At 36.8% G+C, this 18429-nt stretch overlaps 1 protein-coding gene and 1 pseudogene across 1 annotated transcript; both read right to left on the bottom strand.

Annotated features, from left to right (window-relative positions):
• Positions 1-132: 132 nt before the first annotated feature.
• On the bottom strand, positions 133-18403 carry LOC139979862 (arginine--tRNA ligase, cytoplasmic-like). Its single transcript, XM_071991028.1, has 15 exons — positions 18056-18403; positions 16091-16237; positions 15087-15275; positions 14585-14671; positions 13912-14137; positions 13595-13731; positions 12803-12932; positions 10333-10440; positions 9563-9741; positions 8752-8861; positions 7808-7913; positions 6609-6722; positions 5815-5873; positions 4415-4662; positions 133-3600 (listed from the first exon to the last, which is right to left on the bottom strand). The coding sequence occupies exons 1-15, from the start codon at positions 18356-18358 to the stop codon at positions 3491-3493; spliced, it is 2253 nt and encodes a 750-aa protein (XP_071847129.1). The 5' UTR covers positions 18359-18403; the 3' UTR covers positions 133-3490.
• Positions 2134-2337, bottom strand: LOC139980407 (U2 spliceosomal RNA; annotated as a pseudogene).
• Positions 18404-18429: the final 26 nt, after the last annotated feature.

Raw genomic sequence — 18429 nt, 5'->3', positions numbered from 1 at the left:
TTTTTTTTGTGCCACAACCACCATTTGCTACTGGAAAAAACTTTGTTGAAAAAAAGTCTAATTGTTTTGATCATATTCTGTTTGCAAATATCCAATATGGATTGTTTTTGTAGCGATCATGTAGTTTAGGAAATGTTTTATGAACTAGACATGAATATTCCATAAAGATGAAATTGATATCTTCTTTCCGACCAACTTGTATTCAAAGTAATATTTTTGTAAATTAAGAAAACGGCACCACTTTTGCTTCAAGTTTTTTTTGTTTTTTTTGTTTAAATAAGAAAGCATTTTGCTATAAATGTAAGTAGCCAAATGAATGACCACAAATGTATTCATTTTTACATGTATGTCCTTTATCTGTCATGTGCCTTGCACAAGATACAGGGTAAGACTTTTTTTAAATAATCTTTTGGTTTCATCTACATTTAGTATTCATTTCATGCAAGCGTGGTGATTTCTTAACACTTTTTTGAACATCTTAATATTTTCTAACTAAACTGTAATATTTACTTACGACAATCAAGTTTTATGTGCCACAATGTGTATTGTCTTTCCTTTCATTCTCAAACTAGGAGCTTCAGTCTGAAACGCAATTTTGGCAACTTGGTCGAATAAATTATTGCACATTAACAGAAAAATTGTAAACATGAAAGCCCAATCCTAGTCATACAGAACCAGACTATTATGCAAGTAACATGATTTTCGCATTCATGTAACCGACTATAAATCTAGTTTCTTCTGATAGGAATTATCCATCGGTAAAGGCTATAAATTGGCATTTCTTTTTTCCTTAAAGAATATGATAAAAAAAAATTGCAAAAACTGGCTATTGTATTCTGGTCTTCAAAAGCTGTCTTCCACCACAAAGCAGAACAAGTACCTCATAACATTTATTTATACTGTACTATGCATATAGCTCGAGATGTTACATGATTACCATGGCAACAATGTCAGGCACTAATACTGTTGTCAGACTATACTTGGCTTATCAGCTTACTAATTTCAAATTGAATAAAGCAGAAAATTTCTCTGCAAGTGTTTCTCTTTAATGTCATATCTCTCTCTATGTTTACCTTGAGATTAAAAGTTAAAAATAATGTATTCTTAAAACACAAGTGGTTGCAAAGATAATGTATTCTTTTTCTATGATGTTTTACCTTCTTTTTTTTAACTTTTACAAAGATTATTTTCTTGGTACTTTGGGAGAACCTTTGGATTCTTCTGTGTATAAAAAGGTTGTAAAATATTTCTGGTAGCAGTGACCAAAGCAAAAAATAAATGGTTATATGGATAAAAATAAACTTGATGCTTTTCGATTTTTTTTGTGTGTGTCATGTGCTTATATGATAAGAGGATAAACACTTCATAACTTAAAATGTGTTTTCATACTTAGATAGGCATTGGTTGTGAATACATACTATTGCTTTTATTAGTCATGCCCATAATTATTATTGCATTTACACCTATCTGTTTTATAGCAATTATATGCAAGAGAGTTTCGGGAAGATTAGCCTCTGGTAACCGAGTTACCCTCTCAAAATAAAGGTGAAATAAATCAAATAAATAAATGCACAAACTTGACATACTTTTTTCAGACTATTTGAAATAAAACTGAAAACTAAAGGGATGGAGGGTGCATTGGGTTGGGAGATTATCAAAGATGACTCATTAACTTTTGCAAGAGGGGGCATCTGACGAACATTTATAAAGGAAACTGCTCGATAAAACTGGTTAAACAAATATCAGGGTTACCAAGTATTCAAGACTTGGGCAAGTCTAAAAAGTACATGAAACTGTCTTTGTAGTTTTCTATTCTTTATTCTTTCTTTTGATAAAAGTATACCTGCTTACTGACTAATTTCCCAGTGGTATTTTTAACATCACACAATAAATGAGGGGAATGTACCCTGACACAAATTGTCAGTTTGCTTTAAGGGGTTGGGGGAGGTTGTAACAGGGCACATCAGTTCTTCCCCCTCCCCCACTTCTGCTTTCCACCACTTTGATGTCCAACAAAAAATACTTCATCAGAGGCAAACCTTCAGCAGATTGGTCTCCAATCATTTTTATGGAGGTTTCTCCAATCCTTTAAAGTAGAGACACAAATCAAACTATCATTATCTATCATGTGATAGAGATACTTTTCTTTTAAGGAAAAGTCGCCCAGGAAAGAACCTGGGCACGAAAACCAAAACTACCACACGACTGATCGCTCTCAACCCCAGTCCCCTTGCATCGGGACTGTGACTGTGTGATCATCGTCAGGTGTGCATCACCATTCCCTCGAAATGGAACAGATACTACACATGATCTTAGCCAAAAGGCCGAGATAACTCTGTCATGACACTAGCCCCAATCAGTCAAATCAAATCTGATTCCATTTGGGAGATACCACAGACCGGCTGTCTGTGACCAAGTCTCAATAAGACATCATTGAACCAACATGATTTCATTATTTTATACTTTTTTTTCAAGCTCTTAACAAGAGCTCATCATGAAAGAACTAATTTCAATGTCAATTCTGGGAGAAAGCACAGATTTGATGTTCTATTCACACACCGCCTGAAAAGACTTGACAAAGTCTAACATGACACCATTAAGCCAACATGATTCATTATTTTATATTTTTATCGTAATTCGATACCAAGTTTATTTTCTGTGATAAAGATGAAACAGTTGAATCACAACTATTGGAGCTCTTAACATGAACTAATAATAATGACAGAATTCACTTCAGTGTCAAATCTGTTAACATGTCACCTTGAAAATATGAAAGGGAAAAAAAAAAAAAAAACGAAAAAGAGAAAGTATTAAGAATGGTTTGGATCCTAGTGGCATTATGATAGCACAGATTTATAATATGACAATTCCCAGTCAAAACATTTAAAGATAGGATATCTCCCAAGTTGCAGCAAGATTTTTCTTAGCTGTTAATGGGAATTCTTCTTCACATAAATCTCTCTTATATAAGCTAAATATGATGGTTGGGCATGTGTCTCCTTTCATGATTCCAATAAGCTGAGGCAGGTTTGTGAAGACAAAAACTGAGTCTATGTGCAGTAACACCCTTTATAAATGAGCAGTTCAACAACTTCAAGAGTTTGACAAAAGTTAAGAAGAATCACAGATGCCCACTTTTTGGTTTTTCAAAGATATTTGCTGGCAATGCAAATTAAGTTTACAGAGGAAGTTTAAATCCCCTTGTAAAACCTGTGTCTAGTAACACTTGGGTTTGCTTGTCACTTAACTATTGCCAGAAAGTGGCAAATGTGACAGCATTTTGGCTGCTATAAGATAACTGCCTTATAAGTAGACACAACAAAAGTATTTATCCAACCTATGAATTTGATGCCAGACAAAAGGAACAAATTGAAAAGGAATTTTTAATGTAATCATCTGTTATATGAGCTGATACATTTTCAGGTTGCAACAAAGTTTATAAAGAGCATAATTTCAAGATTTCTCTTCAGTGGTATATGTGTCTAGGATGTTACATCTTTTGGACAGGTTGAAGTCCAAGAATGTCAAAACATTCTGCCATAACATTGGCAGTGGCTTCGCACAGCATCAGACGACCCATGTCAACGCTGACCACTTCACCTAAACAGGCAAAGAGAGAGAGGGAGAGAGAGAGAGAATATTTTAGAATGTTAGCAGGCAAGAAATCACAGATATGTACAAAGAATGGAACCTCTTTCTATACAAGATGTCCATGAGCTAACTGGGGCATAAATTTTAGCGGCTTAACGATCCAGCCGGTGGTGCATTTGGCACCTTTGAATTCTCCTTTGAGTTCAATCAATTGGTCATGATGGATGGGCTTTTTGGAAATTGCACACTTGGATAATATTAGCACCATTTGTTACCAACAAAGCCAGCGCCTTCCGCATCATGTCTTGATGGCGCCTTTGGCATATTATCCGGATGGCACCTTTGGCATATTATCCGGATGGCACCTTTGGAATCTCAGACCCAGTGGCTCACTGGTTCCTAGTTCCAGAAATCCCATTCAGTCTGACCAATGAACTGAATTCAAATTTTACTTTTGAATCTTCAGATTATGCACACTAATTCCTTCACTAGTATTGGATTACAATATATTTGAACATTGCAGAGGTGAACAATGAAATGGAGGAAGAAACAATTCCTTGTTTTTGATTATTCATGAAGCTTGTTAAAAAGTTGTACTCGAGAACACGGAAACAATGTTAAAAAATTAAAAAGTTGAATTAGCTGTAGTAATAAGTACTAGCAAGGTACAAAGTTTAGGCTACAAACTCAAAATATGTCGAACATTATTACAGGTTTTCCTCTGTGGAAGATCAAAAGAGTTAACCAGCCTCCGTTAGCCGGCTTTAAATCATCATTTATCGTTCATCAAATCGTTGATTAATTTCTCAAACAATGAAAGTACCTGTTTGTTTGTCTTTCTCCACACAATAGCAGACTTCGTAGAACTCCGTGAATGTGTTAGCCACTTCGTAGAGATAGTCGCAGAGCGTGTGCATACACAGGTCGTCCATGGTCCGAAGTATAACTTCAGGAAAACGAACTAAAACCTTTGAGAGTTTCCACTCCTTGGCGTGATCTAGAGGAACAGGTGTTTCCTTGGCCGCGTTTCGTATCTTCTCCGAACTGACTTTAGCCGTTCTTGCTATCGACCTTTGTGGGAATTAGAAATGAAACCTGGTCTAGTAAAGCTGCTGAGAGAATTCTCTTAATGGTAAGGCGTTCTTTTGTTTGCTTCGGGAGGTGAAATAGCTATGGTGAACAGATTTAGATCTTGAAGAAATAAAGGCTTTGAACAGAGGACAAAGAAAAGTCTCCAGACAAATGGAAACTGACAAAAGGGAACCCGATGGCATAAAGCTCTGCTACTTAGATAGCGAACTGCATTATAATAATCATAATTCTCAATTCTTTGAGTTTATTTTGAAATGTAAATGCCGGCATTGAATAGGAGTAACTGACAACTCAGGAGTCAAGACACAAATGATTCAATGATAAATGACAGACTTGTAACTTGATTTGAGACTATGTGACTTGAAGACAACAGACTTGCAACTTGGAACTGACTGTGACTTTATGGCAAGTCTTACTTACAAAGTTGTAATCAATAAGCCCTTGCGGATTTCTCCCACATTTGAAGTCGCTTAAGCACCATAAAAATAACTGATGCTGTTATTATTATTATTATAATTATTATTATTATTATTATTATTATGTCTCTAACAACCTGAAATCAGACGGATTTGACCACAAATGACTGACAACATGAATTGAGTCTAACTTGACAACATATGACTCTCAACCTTGAATTAAGACTGTTATTTGATGACATGTGTCTTACGACTTGTTACTGAGACTGTGTGACTTGACGACATGTGTCTTACAACATGAACAGAGACATGTGTCTTACAACTTGCAACGTGTCTTACAACTTGAATGGAGACTGACTTGGCAGCAAATGACTCGCAACTTGAATTGAGCAATTTTGACTTGCAGGACAAAAGACTAATTTTTAGACTATGTGATTTGACAACCAGTGACTAGCAACTTACTGAAGACATGTGTGTTGTGAGTTGATTTAACCCCCCCCCCCCCCCCCGAAAATAAAAGGAATTAATAGCCCACCTGGATTTGATCAAGATTTCCTATTACCAAGTGCCCTAAAAATCTTTCAGATATCCCAAGTGTACTTTGCCATTACTAAGTGAACCTCAAATTTCACGAAGCTAAATAACATGTCATGTTGTCAACAATTCTTGACAAATAGCATCATCTTAACAGCAAAAAGATCTTTGTCTCTCTCACCTTATTCTTGTGTAGGCATACAGTAAATAAACAGCGGTGTTTCCTTTGTCATCCAACATCTGAACAAAACAAATAAAATAAAATAAACATAAGTAAAAATAAAACCAAAGGAAGTAAAATCTGAAATAGTAGGATACTTTACTAAAATTAAATTCATCACTCCAAACACAAATAACAATAAGAAGGAAGTTGCTTTGGTTACACGCATCTTTTCACAGAGACTTATGTCCATAAAACAAAACTTGGCAAGTTGCATTTCCAATTTCTTAAGCAAGTTCCTTTTGACAGTCATATAATGTAATGTAATTTCTGTTGTCAAGGCTTCATCAGTTGGAATTGATTAAATGTAAAGCACTATTAAGTGATGCTACTACCATCACCAGGAAAGCCAAAGGAGATTATTGTAGTACCTACTACATACCCCTCTTAGCCTTGACCGGTCCCCTGCATGCATCATGCTCCCCATTTACCTCCCCCCCCACAATCACCCCACCAAATGGAACACAAGTTCCCTGAATGGCTGAATACATTCTTTAATAGCCATTCATGGTATACATAAAATTAACCATTATTGCAAGTTTCTCCATTGACAAGTGGTTTTGTCACCCCTCCCCCCCCCCATCATCTTCCATGATCCTGTCTTATTGAATGACTTTCTAGCATCCTATGGCAACATTTAGTAGACAAACCTCTCCTCACTAAGGTTTTCATTAAAAATGCTTTAGAGCATGTCGTAAAATGTAAGCCTACGTGACATATTGTAGCATTAGTATCTTGCATTTTCTTCTGCCTACCTTGTCAAAGGAAAACACATAGTCGTTGTTCCTGTTGTGAGAGAGGTCGGCGTACTTTATACATCCATAGGCCACCGAATTCTGTGCAGCTTCGAGTTCTTCTGGAGAAAGGACCTAGGCAGAAAAATATTTAACGCTTAAAGTAGCTAGGTTGGTTCCCATAGTAACACCACCATCCACACAACATTATTGTCAGCTTTTTGCGATAGCCTAACAGCGGATGATAAGTAACAAAGCTAATCTACCTTCGGAGAGATACGTCACTCTGTTGATTTACTGTGTGTTAGAATGTAACACTTAAACGAGAGTCATGTGATACATGGGGATGGTAGCTTTGTTTCGTTTGTTAAACTAGTAGGACTAACTATCGGCTAACTATGCCCCTCTGGTGCACGGTTTACAGAAACACTCGAAAGTGTGTTGCATGAGTGTTAGCTTTGGAGTGTTAGCTCAGTGGTTAACGCCGGTGCCTTCCAATCATAAGGTCCCCGGTTCGAGTCATTCCAAGATTAATGTATGTCGTCCAGTTACAGAGTTGTTGACAATTGACAATTCATAATCATGGACGTTAAATATGAATGTAAGAGATTGACTTCGGTCAGCTTGCGACTTTGATAAGCCAATGAGGCTTCTTCGCGAGTTCCTGCTCGCAGGAGGATCTAAAATACATACATGAGCACCGTCAAACATTTCCTTGAGTGAATGTCTGGTGGATAGTTATATGGCAATGTATATAAGTTTAATAACGGAAGCGACACGATTTGGCAACCAAATTTAACATATGAAAATCCTTTTGTACAGGAGTAATCTGTCCTTATGCATAACATTGATACACCTGGTTTCAAATCCTGTGGAACTTGTAGAAAAGAACCTTAAACAAAATCCTTAGCAGAAGAACACTGGAAGGACCAATGTAGTTACTGCAGAGAACTGAAATCAAACCCGTCTTCTCAGGAACACGAGGTCTAGACATTCAAACAAATAAATTTCTTCTGCTCTGGTATATATGGTATGATTCTCAGTTACAATTTTGGACTCTTGCCATGTTAAACATTATTGCTTTCGGTAGACCCATCATATGCCACAATTAACTCTTGTCTATATGGCTTATTGTTAATACATATTTTCTAAATGCCTTATGAGAAATAAGTTGGAATTTTAATTGAATAAATTAAGTCTTGGCAAAACTTGATACGTACCTTATCTCTACCCTTTGCCTTGAGCGTCTCTAGAGACCTCCGCAGACCTTCGTCCAAGAGATCGCTGAGCTTCACGGTATCGCCCGATCGAGTCTTGAACTTCTTTCTACGGTGGAAAAGTGCAAGGCGTGACAGAGGAATGGAAAAAGTGATTCCACTCAAGTTAAGGTTGACATATTCTGATAACTGTTAACTCTTATCCTTGGGAAAAGCTACTGTTGATTCATACCAGACAAAAGTTTTGACAAAGTTTTTAAGACTCTGCAGATCACTCTATTCATAAATACAAACATTTTTATATTTAGGATTCAAAACATTGTCTTCGTTTGAGCATTTCCCATCACAAGAGAGAAAATGGTTGTTTTCAAAATGAAAATACCGCACCAGCTTCCTTGTTATCATGAAAAGACGTACATCCTGCACATTATATAGAAATGTGAACAACAACTTTGTATTCTCCTGTTTATGTTAGGGTATTTTACAACACACCAACACAGGATTATTCAGTATCAACAGCTGTCCCCACAAATATCAAGATAAACTAATTTATAACGACCTTCAAACGACATTGCATTCTTCCCTTTGTTATAACTTCCGTGACGACAACATATGACTTTCTAGGGCTTATAACCACATTGTGCAGAGATAACCTTACCAATCTAATATTAATCCAATATTTAATATTTGTACACACACACACAAAAATTAATATTTTCATCTCAGAAACTATAACACTGAAGATCAAAATGAGGTCACTTTTGCATCTGTCCATGTCAAGCTACCACGTGAGAAAGAAAAAAAACCCAAAATACTTCCAGAAGAAGAAAATGTCTCATTTCGGTATTGAATACAAAGTTATCCACCAAAACCTAACAGACAACAAATTATATCTTTGACAACATGAATCTTCTAGAAGTAAGAGAAGAACTATTCAGTGGACTCACTTGTCCTCTCCAAGAACAACTCCAAATCCGACAAATTGTATTTTGGTGACCGAAGGCTCGTACCACCCCATCGCCAGAGCAGCAGGAATTATCAGGTCAAAATGAGAGCTCTGTATATAAGAATAACAAATTGTCTTGTCTGAAGTCTGCCCAACAAGCATTTTCTGTGATACCAATTTATCAGTTGAAGGTTATCAAGGAGTGATATGGGGGGGGGGGGGGGGTGTGAGTGGGTTGTGAAATGGTTAACATCAAATGGGAGGGTATGTAAAATGCCAAATAAGTAATAAATGAGCAGGGAATACAGGAAATCTAGTACATCTTGTTAACTTTGGACCCAAATTTTGCAAGTTTGAAATATAAGTTTGATAAAGATCTGGTCCAAATATCACCATACTCAAAATAGTAGCTACAGCTGTAGCCTGTTTTTTTTCTCCATCTTGTATGACTTTACTGCATATTGGCTACTACAGGGAGGACAATTAAATTCAAAACATGTGCAGATGTGACAGGATACAGGATTTGTGTTAAAAAATCATTATGCATACGAAGTCACCTCACTCATATTTGGCACTTAACTCTAAACATGAATACAAATTATGAAACAAAAATCGCAGCTGATTTTCTGGCCATTTCGGTCTTCAAGGCCTGCAAGAATGTTCAATTCTTATTTTAATTAAGACTAAATGATGTCTGATCATGTCTGAAGATCACTATGACGAGTTGGGAAAAGGGTACAAAACAGTTTTCTAGTCAGACAGTACAGCTTTTTACGATAAATAATTATTTAGTTTCTGAACGATCTACTGACCTGCCCGCTGTCGACCACGTAGATCAACCAATCGCTTTTCTCCTCCAGCAGCCTCTGCTTTATGGTGGCTAGGTCGGAGGTATCGTAAGTGAACCCACCATCCGACTTCACCACAGTCAGGGGTACTTTTTGTCCCGGGATGAACATGATCTTCCTTCCTTCGTCTAACTCCAGTAATCCTGAATTTCGGAAGAAAGAATTCAAATCAATACAGAATCATTTTTTTCCCTCTTCTTTTCATGTTTTCATGGCGACCACAACCATGAGTTGTTTTGGAAATTTTGTGCCAGTTATTAGGGGTGATCTTAGAAACTTTGTCATTTTTATAGAAGTAGCATGCTCCTTGAAAAGTCTTGACCGTGACTGCCCATTATTTGACTTTCTAGCATTTTTGTGACAAAGATGATGACCTATTATTTTAAAAATTTAGTCCAATCTCAAATTTATTTTTTGACTGATACAAGATGATTCATATTCTGTGCATCCTGGTGAAATATGCCTCCAATTTCCTACGAGGAGTTTTGCAGACCTTAGAGAAATCAAATTGTCAGGGTTTGCACCACGGTTTGCACCACGGTTTGCACCACGGTTTGCACCACGGTTTGCACCACGGTTTGAACACATTGGAGGAACTGATGCAATGTCATGGTTACTAATGTGCATTAGAAAGGATTGCAAGTTTCACCAGTGTGATTCAAATATGTTCCCCTTTCAACAGTCATCTTCACTGTCCTTTAAAAAGTATCTATTTCTCTGTGTCTCTGTGTTACCTTTATCCTCCAGTTCCCTGACAACGGCCTCCATCCTCTCCTGGTAGAACGACTCGCCTCTCGGGATCAAGTTTGAAATATCCAGTCTCTTGTAGATCTTATTAAACTCTGTTATCAATGAGAAGCAGATGAGGACATACCATTTGTTTCAGTTTTGCATCAGCATTAAACAACAAGGGAATCATTAACTAGAGCACCAATGGTGCAGAAGCTCATACCTTTTCGAGCTTAAAAATGTAGGGCCCACAAAACCAATTTTGGGCCCGTGAGGGACACCCCCTCCCCCTCCATTAGCAGAATCCTGGCCACACCACTGGCTATAATTCCTATTTTCCCCTTTAAATCCTATTTTACCCACTCTCTCAAACAATACCACTGACTTACCCTATTAAACTTTCTCCCCTCTACCTTAGCAGACATAACAAGCACTCCCTACAAGGCATAACTTCACAAGCTGCCTACATACCTCAGGCTCAAAGACTTCTAAGAATCGGCAAGTGCTGATTGGCTATAGGGCTCTCATGCTTACAGTTCAACAGTTAATAACAACTCCCAGTCCTGCTTTAATTCCACTAACAGCCTCTGCAGAGCTTAACCACAAATGTAAACAAACACTGCAGACACTGGGAGACAAATTAAAGGAGCTTTGGCAAAAAGTGAAGGCTCAGATTTTTTTAAACAATGGGGATTAATTGTAATTAATTAACTTTTGACCAAAATTTTTTAGGTATCACCTTATTCATACACAATCCAACAATCATCAGTTCAACTTTGAATATGATCCATCAAAATCTTGAGAAGATTGAGATATTTGAAAATATTACAAAGAATGACCCCCGATGACCCCCTAAATGACCTTTGACCTCAATTTTCCGAACACCCCTCGTAACTCTCATCCCGAGGAACATTGTGACCAAGTTTCATTATAATTGGCCATACACTGTACGAACAGGAGCAATTTGAAAATATAGGGCCACGGCCCGGGCCACAAAAGACCCCTAGTTGATCTTTGATCTCAAATTCATGAACACCCTGAAGGTAAAACTACCATAGTACTATCGTGACAAACCCTCAACATTGTACCATGGAATCTGTAGGAGAAGAAGCATTTTGCGTATTTCCACAAAATGGCCCATTACGGCCCACAGGTGACCTTTGACCCCAAATTTTGGATCATCTCTGATGGACCTATACCTAATGGTCCTTGTGTCCAAGTTTCATGAAATTCCATCAAACACTGTGCGAGTGGGAGCGGTTTTACCAATTGTTGACGGATAGAGTGATAGAGTGATAGAGTGATAGAATGATAGAGTGATAGACGCCGCACTGTAACAATAGCTCACACCAGCATGCTGGTATGAGCTAAAAATGGATCAAATAAAATGAAAACCTGTCAATTTTTCGCCCAGTTTGACAAAACATGATGCAATTTACTGCTATAATAAATTTAGACTTTGTCGATGAGTGAAATGAACCGGACGACTTCTTAACCTCTGTAAATGACGATTCGTCGCAACCAACTAAGAGTATGAACGGAAGACTTATCTTGTAAGATGTCGTCGATATCTACGGTTGTTACTGAGCAACTAATTAAAGGACCACCTTGGAGAGAATTTCTACTTTTGATTTGTCTTTATAGCACAGAATCAAAACTTGAGCTGATGTCGACTGAACTATATTTATCTCGGTTTCAAGCTATTCACCGTTAGAAATACTAAGACCATCTGCAATGCCGCTGTATCATAAACTGGAGAACGGCAGCACAATAAAATAAGACTCTATTTATACTCTTTCTACAACTTCTCATTACCTTGTGAAACATATTCTGTTAGTTTAAAAGTGGACAGCATAGATGAATTTCACTTCTATTTCTCTGGGACTAAAATTTTGAAAGCAGCACCATCAATGAAAATATGGTTCCCATTGATTTTCTGTAGAATGTTTGTGAGGTGCAGATAACAGCAGACAATAAACCTTGCAGTAAGTCTGGTACTTGCCGGTAATCACAGATTTGTACTCTCTGACCTATGTACCTGAGTGAACTGTTGGCATGGCATTAAAGTGGACTCATTCTTCGCTCGAGAGCCCCGGCCCTTCACCAACCATTGAGTAAATCTAAGTTTTATGGTGCTAGGGTGTTTCGTATTTGTGTACAACATCGATGGAACACCAGCAATTCGTCTTTTACTCACTTTTCGTTGTTTAAAGTCCAGACTAAAAACTTATCTTTCATCATGTACTTTAATGATTTATCTTGTATATATTAGTTTCATTAATATATTGCTTTCTATATTTATATATTTTCTGATTTTGCTTTGACTACTTTATTCCTTTTATTACTCTGTATGTATCTTAAATATGTACTTGAGTGCTTTGAGATATTTTTTCATGTAATGCCCTATATAAATATATATAGATATTAATAATAATCATATTATTATTATTATTACAAGTCAGCCAAATGACCTACCACTCTTTGAAATGTCACAGATTAATTTCCAAGCTTGGATGATGACAGGATCCTTGGCTTGGAGTCTCACTACGAGGGAGTAAGCTCGTTTCTTAAAGGCTTCGTCTTCGTCAAATCTTTTCTTGGACTCCTGCGAGGAAAAGAAAACATCAAGGCAAACATAATTCACATGATTTGGGTAGAAGAAATGGAAAATCATCTATGATTTCAAGCAAATAATCTAAGGGCAAGCATTTTCCTTTAACAAACAGATTCAATTCATATTCATTTGTGAGAAAATCACTGGTAAAAGAACTTGATTCCCCACAGACGATGATACCATGTTTCCTCCCTCTCTTTATCCAATGATAATTTGTATATTAAACAGATCATTTGATAATTGTATTACTGTCATTGAGGTCGTAGTACCCAAGTGTTATGATTGTACAGAGTGCACCCCTGGTGCTTTGAATCTGACAATTTACACAGAATAACCACCTTCAATGACAGTTATACAAAGCCAATTGATACACTTTCACACACCAGTAGAATCACTGGGGTCGAGCGGTACGGACTTCGGTTCGTGACACAAGATCCAGGATAAGATTTCTACCTTTGCCTGATGAGTCCCAAAAGGACAAAATCGGTCTTGAAGTGGAATTTTTCTGGTGTGTTATTCTTTATTTATATTTATATATATATATATATATATATATATATATATATATAAAAATATATATATAAAAATATATATATAAATATATATATAAATAAAGAATAACACACATATACACATATATAAGGAAAACAAACCTTGTAAAACATCTGCAAATCTTGAAGTGGAGGAACTTCCGTCGTGTAGTTTGGAAATCTATCTTCCAAATGTGCTATTAGCATACCAAACTGAGTTCCCCAATCTCCAAGGTGATTAATCTTCAGCATATCATGACCTTGAAATACAGAACAAATGCATAACTAAAAATCAAGAAAAAAAATGTCATCTCTGATCACAAGATAAAAATCTAATGAGAACAAATCAAAAAGATGTGCCCACATTTGTTTTTTTCCACTAGTTTTCTAATCAATGATGAATTTTTTTGTCAGAATAAGAATAAAATATTCTTTCTCACCTACAAAAGCCAGCAATCTTGAAATACTCTCTCCTATAATGGTTGACCTTAGATGACCTACATGCATCTGCTTGGCAATGTTTGGGGAGGACATGTCAATACATACTTTCTTCTTTCTGCCCACGGGAGGGGGGACCACGCCCTCTTTGACCAGACGAGAGATGAGTGGTCGTACAAAGGACTTCTTCAAGTGTATGTTGATGAATCCAGGACCAGCTATTTCAACCTGTAAAGCGGTTTTAATCAAATTTATTGCATTTCATAGTGAAGTGACCTTTTTCGACTGATTCCGAACAGATTTTCGATAGTTAGCTAATGTAACTGCTGATCGAAACAAATTCACAATCTTAAATAAAGCTTGCGTGTAGCCTTCAAGCATGAGTCATTTTAAGCAGCACCTTTAATCACCCAATAAACTACTTCCTGGGACATGTACTGTTAAGTGTATGGATACTTTCCAAAACTCCTTAAGAATACTTCTTAAGTTTGAACAACTTTACACAATACAAGATATCAGCTAATAATTTACTTGGGCATGAAAATATGGAAATTATGCTCAATAACAACAATTGTTACGTAAATACAGAGACAAAAGACAACATGAGGACACAAAAGTTAAGGATTTTTGGAACTTTGTAAATTTAGACTAATAAAATTTCAACATGTCTGTTACCTTCTCGATGATATCGTTCTGAGGAATATTTGACAAAATGGCCTGTGCTACATCTCTAGGAGAGTTGAAACCCTTTCCCTTCAGAAGCTGCAAGAGTGAAATATTAAATACCAAAAAATTAATGAGTAGTTAAGCAAAATCATAAACGGAAAAGCTGCCTGGGAAATCACAGACAAAATTTCTAATGGACTTAAAATTATGGCTTGATTGTCGAAGCGAAAACCATCAAAACATTTCAAACAAATTGAAGTTCACAATGTATATGTCCGTACAATATCTATACGGCAAGCATACGATATGTATGCAAACAATAACCAATACATTAGTTTAAAAGTAATTATGTGAATTCTAGGTGTTAAAAATGGTAGCTCAATTTAAACCCTACCCATACTATCACAGTAGGTGAACACAAGCTTTATAGACCAGCCTTCTGTAGCTTTCTTTTTCATTTCTTTCTTGCTGTGAAAAGAATCATTACATCTTTTGATAAAATCAATATCACCTTCACAAGAGACATGGAGCTGTTGCACTGGTAGTCTCCAAATTTGTCCCCTTGACTAGGTTGCACCGATGCTACGACGCCAGGTAAATCAGGGAAAGCTTGTCTGATCGCTTGGCTGAAAACTTCTTGCAACCTTTGGTTGACGTTGACAGCGTACGATTTATTTTTGACCCCCTCTTCATCGATACTCTATGTAGTAAAGAAAGAGAAATTGAGGACATAAATAACCTTTATCCCTGTTGATTAATGTTTCAAATATCTTTTGAAACACAATGCCTGGAATGGTAAGCAATCACAGTTTTGTCTGACATCTTTTACTTCATGAGAAATGTGAAACTGCAAATAAAAACAGTATTATTTTATTGATACCCAAAGAACTGGCTCTGTATTATTTCAGCAAGATTGAGATTTTTAAATAATACTTTGGTTTTTTTTTTGCACCTCAATGTAAGACGGCTTCCATGCAGAGCTCAATCTGGCACGACCGCACTGTCCAGTCACTGAAACAATTCATTGAGGTCACTTCTTAAAATGGTTTTGTAAGAAACTGTCCTAAACCCCAGCCACAATTTTTCAGCCATAGAACTTCTTTAAACAACCTTATGTGAACAACAAAGTAATTTGCCCGACTTGACTAACGAATAACGCATATATCCAACTGACTTATTTGACTGTAAAATTGATGGAACGTCTCAACCCCAAGGGAAATTTGAATTATCTGGGTTAGAAATTTACTCATACGATCACCAACAGACCAACTGTTAATGGTCAGCGTTGAAATGAGTCCTTGACAAAACTGTTGGTAATGAATAATTAGAGTCCTTTATTTGTTGCAATTTATGCAACAAATAAAGCATGAATCATGTGTCATATGTCGTATGTCAAATGAAGGCTATGTCATATGGCAAATAAAGCATGTGTTATAAATGACCAACTCCACTCAACCAATAGCTTTTGGTGCTAATTTATCAATGTAACAGTACAAAACACATAGCATTACTGACCCTCTTAAGATGTTTGATGCGGTAAAGTAATTTCTGGTTCTGCTGCTTTAGCTTTTCCAGCTCTGCTGATGTTCCTTCACTTCTCTCATCTCCATGCCCATCTTGTATTTTAGCAATTTCCTTCTTCAGGAAACTTATTTCTTCCTCCTGTATACAGGGAAGAGATACATGAATAAATGTTAAACACTCTTGTACAAAAGAAAGGCCTATACTGTAAAGAAATCAAACAAAATCAAAAGGTTAAAACAACTTAGCCTAAGAACATCATTTCAAACCTTGACTGCTTTGTATCTCTATGACAGACCAGTATATATGTTTACTCATATTACAACTAACTGTAAAATTTGTAGCATGCACATATCGTCTGAGAGAATGTTTATAATACTTCCAAATGTAATGTTCCTTTGTAATGGTAGACACTGTTGTCAACTCTAAATAAACAGAGGATTTTCTAAGGTAGAAGCCCTTAGGCCTATGTGAAGACACTTTTGACATTTTAACATTTCAGTCATTCACATGCATAGGGAAATGCACTACAGTAGTTTATTTGCATTTTTGGCCCCTACTGTAACATTACTTGACACTGAGGGTACAAAACCCAGAAGAAGTTTGACACAAAGACCAATCACAAAGTGGCTCACAGTCTTAAGGCTTATAAGGCTTAAAAAAGGAAATATGCAAATGTTTAAAGTTAATTAGTGATTTTATCAGGCATTTTTACGAAGCACAGGGAACAAATACAAACAGATACTTGAATGATAAAACTTGAATTATGTCTTTTCGTGCTGTACTGTAGGTTTCTCTCCCCTGTCATGGATGTGTAAGGCTTATTTCAGGTAGTTCGGGAACGGTAAGCCGGGCCTTACACTGATAATGTCGAACCGAGCGTGAAACGTGAAATAATCAGGAAAAGCAGGTACTGGATAATATATGTCTTCTTTTACTGATTCTGAATAAAACTGTAACTTTAGATAATTAAAATGTAAAGAGCCCGAAGTCTACAGACGTAAATATAAATTACGGAGCCTACTGTTCTACGTCTGTAGACTTCGGGAGATAAACTTCAACTCCTCGATATGTCTTTATGAAACACTTAAACCCCTGATTCTAAAATAACAAATTAAGACGCGTTGCACAGAGCACACGCTCTGCCCTTGAACCCGATTGGTGTAAACTTTTAACTCACCCCTTCCCAAACTCTTGATTGGTTGAGTGCCAACCTGATATGCAGATGAGCATATGCAAATGGGCACTCAACCAATTTGAACCAGTTTGGCTGTCTTCCAACCCCGAATCATTTAAAACAAAACATACGCTTCTAATAGCGCGTGATTTATATCCCGCCACACCACAGCGCAAACCACCAATGCGCGAGCCATGGGTGACGTCATAACAACAATAACTAGAATACGCTTCACAATAACAATAACTAGAATACGCTTCACAGATGTCACCACCAGACTCCCTTAACCACATGGTTCTTCACACATGCACTGTATTTTAGGACCAATTTGAAGAAACCAAAGTAAATTAAATGGTTCAATCCCAGGCAAAAGCTTGGCTAAATGTGCATCCTGCCTTATGCCCGGCTTGTAGCATAGCATAAAGATAGGTCTTAGTCTAGGCTCTAGCATTCCTGATATCTGCGAGAGAGATATTTCCTGACTAGCCTAGGCCTACTGTCGTTTCACATAATGCTGTCAGTATGTTTCTTTTCTATGTTATTATTAGATTCTCAAAAATTAATCCATATAGTAACTCTTTGACAAAGTGACCACCAATAAGAAGCGTTTCCGTTGTAAAGTTAGGGATGAGCGTAATCAACAACAGTAAACATATGTCACTGTTACTAAATACTACTTTATTCTTACTAATACTAAGTTCTAGTACTAGTGTTACTAGCCGTGAAATTATTTCGCAAACGTCAACAATCACTCCTATGCTTAACTTTAACATAGTTTTCACCTGTTTTGCCATTTTCTCGCTTATTTCATGCAGCTTTGGTTCCATGTTGACGATTGCTAGTCCGATAAAGAAATAAGTTGGACGAAAATTGCTCTGTGTGCTACGGTAATAATAGTATACTACTGCACGATGGTAGAAACTTCCACGACAAACTAATGTGTGAGGGGTCATGCAACTATTAGACAAACATTTAAACTTGTTTAACGTTGTAATTTTTGAACGATTTAGTGTGAGTTTTGTACCTTTGCTTGAACTGGAAAGGGTAAGGGCAAGAGGATTTGTTACAATTGTTGCATAGAACATTGCTGTCCTTCTACAGTTCTACGTGAACGGGAAGTGTATACGGAAAGCACGAGTCCATTCTCCTGTTTTTT

Source organism: Apostichopus japonicus, chromosome 14, assembly GCF_037975245.1.
Source record: "Apostichopus japonicus isolate 1M-3 chromosome 14, ASM3797524v1, whole genome shotgun sequence".
NCBI classification, from domain to species: Eukaryota; Metazoa; Echinodermata; class Holothuroidea; order Aspidochirotida; family Stichopodidae; genus Apostichopus; species Apostichopus japonicus.
Note: the sequence above shows the minus strand (reverse complement) of the source record. Positions and strands in the feature narration are given on the sequence as shown.

Excerpts from the sequence above, each read along its gene's own strand:
- LOC139979862 (XM_071991028.1), bottom strand. The coding sequence starts at position 18,358 with ATGTTCTATGCAACAATTGTAACAAATCCTCTTGCCCTTACCCTTTCC. Across the intron at positions 13,732-13,911 it reads AAGATTGCTGGCTTTTGTAG|GTCATGATATGCTGAAGATT; the intron begins GTGAGAAAGAAT and ends CTGTATTTCAAG. Across the intron at positions 7,914-8,751 it reads GTTGTTCTTGGAGAGGACAA|AAAGAAGTTCAAGACTCGAT; the intron begins GTGAGTCCACTG and ends TTTCCACCGTAG.